This window comes from Acomys russatus, chromosome 7 (genome assembly GCF_903995435.1).
Source record: "Acomys russatus chromosome 7, mAcoRus1.1, whole genome shotgun sequence".
In the NCBI taxonomy this organism is placed as follows: domain Eukaryota; kingdom Metazoa; phylum Chordata; class Mammalia; order Rodentia; family Muridae; genus Acomys; species Acomys russatus.
The window spans coordinates 22,446,044-22,452,167 of NC_067143.1; the positions used below are offsets into that span (position 1 = coordinate 22,446,044).

The 6,124-nt window shown below is 51.3% G+C and overlaps 1 protein-coding gene across 1 annotated transcript; it reads left to right on the plus strand.

Moving 5' to 3' along the window:
* Positions 1-410: 410 nt before the first annotated feature.
* Positions 411-4,218, plus strand: Lysmd4 (LysM domain containing 4). The gene is given in 9 exon segments (XM_051148702.1): positions 411-552; positions 789-965; positions 1,505-1,794; positions 3,610-3,886; positions 3,889-3,923; positions 3,926-3,965; positions 3,968-4,116; positions 4,118-4,181; positions 4,184-4,218. Coding segments are annotated over 7 exon segments (882 nt in total). The 5' UTR covers positions 411-552; positions 789-965; positions 1,505-1,512.
* The last annotated feature ends 1,906 nt before the right edge of the window (positions 4,219-6,124 follow it).

The window sequence follows — 6,124 nt, forward strand, 5'->3', positions numbered from 1 at the left end:
GTAGCCATGTGATATATATCCTCGTTTATGTAATTTTGGTCTGTGTTCTCATGGCAATATTTCACATCCCTGGACTTTTATCTCCAGGCAAGGGGCTGGCAACCATTCAGCCTCTCAAAGGATACAGGGTCAAAAAACCCAGGGTCTGGCTCCCGGCGGCAGGCCTCCGGAGTGGCGCGCCGCCATACTGAGGACGCTCCTGGCCACGGATCAAGACACACATGGGTCAAAGGTCTCTCCTTCCGGGAAGAAGACGGAGGCAGAAAGCGTGGACACCATAAGGAGGCCAAGTTTCACACCTGGCTCAGACGTGGAAACTGGCACAGGCCTGGCGAACCAGTCAAGGAGGGAAGGTCCAGGCACCGCGCTGGATCCCCGCCCATCAGGACCCGCCCCTTCGAGCAGGGTGAGTTCTGACCTCTCAGCACCTTGCCGCTGCGCCAGTGCCCGCCCTCCTCTGAAGCCATTGGTTAACACTCAGTCCCCCACCCCCGGAAGACCTGTTTTTTGCAGCCAATCGCGGACGAGGCGGCGGTGGAGCCTGGGAGCGAGGTACCGGGACCTGGAGCAGGGGCTGCGGGGTTGACTTGGGGGGCCAAGGCTCGTGGTTGTCGCTTGTCACCGTGGACTCTGTGGTGGTCTGCCACTATAGGGCCGGTGCCCGTGTCCACGTAGGCCTGGTGCCAGCTTGCGGAGGTGGCAGGATGTGTGCTCCTTGGAAAGTTGGGGCCCAGCCTGTTTAGGCCCAGGGGCGGGGCGGTCTCAAATTTGTTTGTCTTCTGCTTAAGGACACCCCATCTGTCACTGAAGGGAAACTGAGGCCTCTTCTGACCGCCCCGGGTGTCAGGAGCTCACAATTTGAGACCAGAGGAGATGCGCTGAGGCTTGCTGTCCCCTTAAAGGGCCACTCAGAAGGGATCGCCAGGAATGCCCAGAGTTCCATTGGAGCTATTTGGAAGGGAAAGGTTAGTTGTGGTTCTGGAGTTTGGCTTCAGGTGACAATAAAGGGACCATGGAGTGAAATGAGTGCGGAGTGACCGTGAGGAATGGGCAAACTAAACTTTGATAGGCGTTTTCCATTGCTTGCCTTTTCGGTCAAGTCAGCCAGGGTCAAAATAAGAGACCTATGGTTGTTCTCTGCCTATGTCCTTGGTAGTGATCTTTTTTCCTGCAGACACCTTGGGATGCCTAAGGAGGTTTTTGTACAAAGACTCAGAATGTACGATTCTCAGTGTCAGGGAGTTGAGAACAGCGTTCCGGGTGCTCTGAGACATAAGTGGTGTGGGGAGGGCTGGGGGAAGGAAGGTAAGGAACCTCCCCCCATACTAAGCAGTTAGAAAACGTGTGATTTTATTCTGGCCTAGGATGAGGATGTTCTTGATCTGTCATGATGCTGTTTGCTGAATATTTGCACTATTAGGAAATTACTAATGAGACAGTTCTTAGGAAGCCAGAGGAGAATGTGCAGTATTTGTGTGGAATTAACCCCAGGTTTGATTTTCAGTTAAGAAAATGAGGCAGAAGGAAGTGTTAGCCAAGACCTTCCAAGGCCCAGCTGTTGTCTGTAGGACTCCAAGCAGCCATGTTTACATGTTCAAGAATGACAGTGGAGACTCTGGGGACTCCTCTGAGGAAGAGTCACACCGTGTGGTGTTACGACCTCGGGGCAAGGAGCACCAGAAGAGCAGCAGCCAACACCCGCAGCAGCCCGGAACCAACAACATGGTGCTGCTGCAGCGCGAGCTGGCCCAGGAGGACAGCCTCAACAAGCTGGCTCTCCAGTATGGTTGCAAAGTAAGCTGACTCGAGAGAGACACAGGGGAGTCACTGTAAGAGGGGCCCTTGTCCTTCCTGACACCCCTCACTCCACCCCCCCCACTAGAATCCTGCATAGCCAGGGATGGAAGCTGATGGAAGCACCCTTCATTCAGAACTCTGATCTCAGAAAGGGTTAGCTGGGACTTCAGTTAAGGCCGTGTTTCCTTTGCCCTGCCCTGCACAGTGATACTCTGAACTGTGTGATCTTTTGAGCACATTGTATTTAAGATCTTAGGGCCTGGAGACGGTAGGTGCAATGTATCCAAGTTTCCGTGGCAATGCTTGGCTTCTCTCTCAACACTTGTGTATTCTTCTGACCTTTTCTTGGCAGTAGCTAATCTGACTGGTAGAGTTTTTCCTTCTCTCTGTTAGAACTGCATGGTCTAGCCTCTGTGCTGTGCATTTGTATAACCTTATCTTTCTCTTTAATTATGTTTTTAGCACTCAGAGTGATTAACAGTGGCAAAGTAAGTAGGAAAGCATTTCTGGAATCGCTCTTTTCTCCCTCATCGAAACAACTTGTTTCACGCTGCTAACCTCATGCTGCATTCCGACAGCAGCTGTCACCAAGGCTGCATCAGCTACACAATTAAAAAAGGAAAAACAAAAAACTAACTCCTAAACATTGTCTGTGGTTTATCTAACAAGATCCAAATGAACAAAAAGATTGTGTGTGGGTATGGGAGTCTTTCCCAAAGTACTAGAGGCTGGTCTCCAGGGACACATAGCGTCTCTGCATTGCACTGGCCTTTGTGTTTGGCTCTTCTGATCTGCTTCTGTGAGCATAACATATGCTTTATAGACCTTGGACTGAAAAACAAAGCCTTCCCAACAAAGTCTTGCAAGATAGACTGAGCAGGCCTGTCAGGATGATGAACTCTAGCAAGTCCAGAATGGCTATTTAATGTCTCCACCAACTAGCCCAGTTCCTCTTGGAGGTAAATGCACGTGCTGTTCATTTAGTGCACAGAGAAAGAAAGCTGCCAAGCCATCCACTCTGTTAGTTTCAGGGCAAGATAAAAAGCGCTCCCAGAGCCCATTCAGTGGGACTCTTAAAAGTGGTAGTGGTTGCTGAAAAAATGATCATATATATCCTAGACTTGAATAGTAACTCTGTGGGTTGTACTTATGTTTTAGAGAAGTTCTTTTCAAAAGTAGCTAGAAGGGAGTTAAAAACTTGGCTTTCCTGTCCCTCCTTTTCTGTTAGCTTCGTGTTGCCTGATAAAATCCACAGTCACGTTCCCATGACCCACTCTGAAGCTCCTGCCTTGATGGCTGATGTCCTAACCTTCTTCTAGAGAGAAGTGTAGTCTCCCCAAGGTGAATTAACTTCCATTCAGGAAATAAGTTCCTATGCCTATCCTGTTTCTGGGAGAATGCTGAGGGGGCATCCCGAGGAAGCTGTCAGGGGCTGGAGACTCTGAATGGGTGCCCAGGGTCAGCTGGGGGCTTTTGGTGAGCTTGTCTGGCCACTTGCTCAGCTGGATTCTGGTGTGAGATGGGAGAGTTAGACAGGGAAGGGTTTCACCTGTGGCTTTCCTTGTAGGCACAACACATCCACAATCGGTCTGAAATTGTTCGAAGTAGAACAGTTGTTTTCTAAGCTATTTATTAAGAGCTAAAAGCCAAAGATCAAACTGAAGCCCAAGTTACTCAGCTGAAAGGAAGCTGGCTGTAGGTGCAGCTTCCAGCCTTCCTGGGCTTCCTCACTGGGACCCCAGCAGGCCGAGGGGCTCAGCTGGGTACTGGTTTTAAGGAGCATCGCATATTTATAATGCATGGCTTCTGTAGGTTGCAGATATCAAGACGGTGAACAACTTCATCAGAGAACAAGACCTGTATGCTTTGAAGTCAATTAAGATTCCAGTGAGGAATCACGGCATCCTCACAGAGAACCACCAAGAACTAACGCCCCTGGGGCCCCCGTCTTCCAAAACCAGAGTGACAGTGGTCGAACTGCCAGAAGATGAAGATAGCACCGGGGCAGCTGCTCAGGGCAACCAGCTGACAGACTTCTTCAAGGGAATTGATGAGAACATTGAGCGGGCTGTGCAGTCCGACGTCTTCCACACGACAGCTGCTGTGTGGAGGCCCCCAGGTCAGCCGGCTGCTCCCCACAGCCCAGAAGCCAGCGGCTGATGGCGCAGACGTGGGATCCCCTGGTGGAACGCCGTCTTCCTTATGCTGCTCATCGGGATTGTGCTGCCAGTCTTCTATCTCGTCTACTTTAAGATACAAGCCACCGGGGAGGCCCCAAGTAGCTTGAATGCAACTGTCGTCCCCAACAGCTCGACGACACTTGAGCCCTGTTCCAGGGCAAGCCCACAGGTTGGCAGTTCCAATGCCCACCATCTCTGCTTCAGACAGCAGGTCGGCCCAACCACCCAGGCAGGGGCCTAAGCTCCTTTTTTTTTCCCCCTAGAATCAGCAGGCTTTGGCCATCGGTTGATGTATGTCGCTGTCGCCAGCTGTTTGCTGGGGGATGCTGCATTTTGTTTCCTGAGGTGTATGACAGTTACAGAAGTTACCATGACGATCTGGATTGTATGCCCTGAGGAATGGGCTGGCCTAACCCCAAGGATTGCAGGAGCCCAGACGTCCACCACCCCAGCAAGAGAGACATTTACATGAAATTCATGCCACTTTCCCAAGACACGTAGGCCTGGCAGTGTCTGTACAGCCATTCTGTTGAGGGCTCCTAAGTAGAACGTGACAAAGGGTCTGCAGTAGGGGTGTCCCCGGTGTTGGGTGGGCTCAGATGACTGTCGCAGTGTCCCTGCCTCCTAAGGGGAGAGGTGAGCTGAGAGACATGTCCTGTGTCTGGATAAACTAAGGTGCTACGCAGTATGTCCACTGAGTTGTAGAGTACAAGGTCACCGTTTGTGAACCGCCTGGTTGTTTGCCTCCTCACTTGCCTCCACTGAAGGCCGTGCCACTTGAGAAGTGAGAAAGCCTTGAATCCAAGCTGCCGTCCTCTGATTTAGGCTACACGCCCCCCCCCCCCCCCAGATTCACATTAGGGCATCTGTGGTGATGGATCCCTGGATTCCCCTAGTTGGCACCTGGGGGAGCAGCTGTGACTGGCAGGTGGTAGAAGGGACTACTTCTACCATTAAGGTTCTAACACATGTCCACTGAGGCAAGCCTGTGGCCCCACTCCACCCCCACCACGTGCCCGAAGCAGAGTGTCATCCTGCTGTCTCTTTTGACTCTCTTCTTTGGGTTATGTCTTAGAGATGCCGTGTCTCAGTAAAACCAGACACTGTATCAGTCAGCTTCCGTTACCGTAACAAGACAGTCTTGAGTACGAAAGGTTTGTCTTGGGCTATGGCTTCAATCCATGGCCTGCTTTGGGAGCTGTGGTAAGAACACACATCGAGGAGAGTGTGCAGTGGAACAGATTGTCCATGTGACCAGGAAGAGAGGGGGAGAAGGAGCTTGGACCCAGTGTTACCTGCAGTGACCTGCCGTGTCCTGACTTCCCTCTGCTAGGCGCCATTTTCCTAAACGTTCTACTCCTTCCCAATGCCAAGATGAGGACTAAGCCTTGAAGATAGTTGCCTCTGGGGGACATCTCCAACCCCCAGCAAGTGAACAGCTATAAAGAGAGCACCACCCGACAACAGAGGGCGGAAGAAGCACAAGGTTTTCTCAGGGACTCCCTGAAGGCAGTCACTGTTCATGTCCTGCAAGGGGTGTGGGAGGAAGGGCTAAGCCAGCCTGCCTTGTCACAGCAGGGATGGGGGAACAGAAGGCTAGCAGACACTCAGAAGGTGGGCTAGGGCAATGGCTGGCCAGTTGCCTGGAAATCTGTACTTGAGCCAGACGTTAGGTCTGTTAAAATGATCTGCCCAGGGTTCAAATAGCTAATTGAAATTGTCTACATAATTAAATATTCTGAGGCCACAAACGAACCCATGAACTGTGATACGATAAAGATCTTGATTGTGTAAGTGGTTTCTCTCGGGGTGCTCATGACCTCTGTGGCTGTGAAGTTTCTCTTAAACGTCACCATTAATGTCACCAGGCAGGGCTCAGAGTCCCATGGGAAAATCACTTTTGCAGACAAAGAATGTCTGCTTTTATTTGTTTGTTTGTTTTCTGTGTTCTGTCTCAAGTATTGGGGACTGGTTGTGAGTGTCCGTACACATTCTTCTGTGGGCTCCTAAGTAGAACATGCAGTGTCAGTGGCCCTGGGGTTCGGTGGGGCCAAAACGACTGTCAGTGTCCCTGCCTGCTAAGGACAAGGGGTGGGCTTGGCTCAGAGGTGCAGTCTGTGTCTTGGTAGACTGAGGTGCTATGTGAT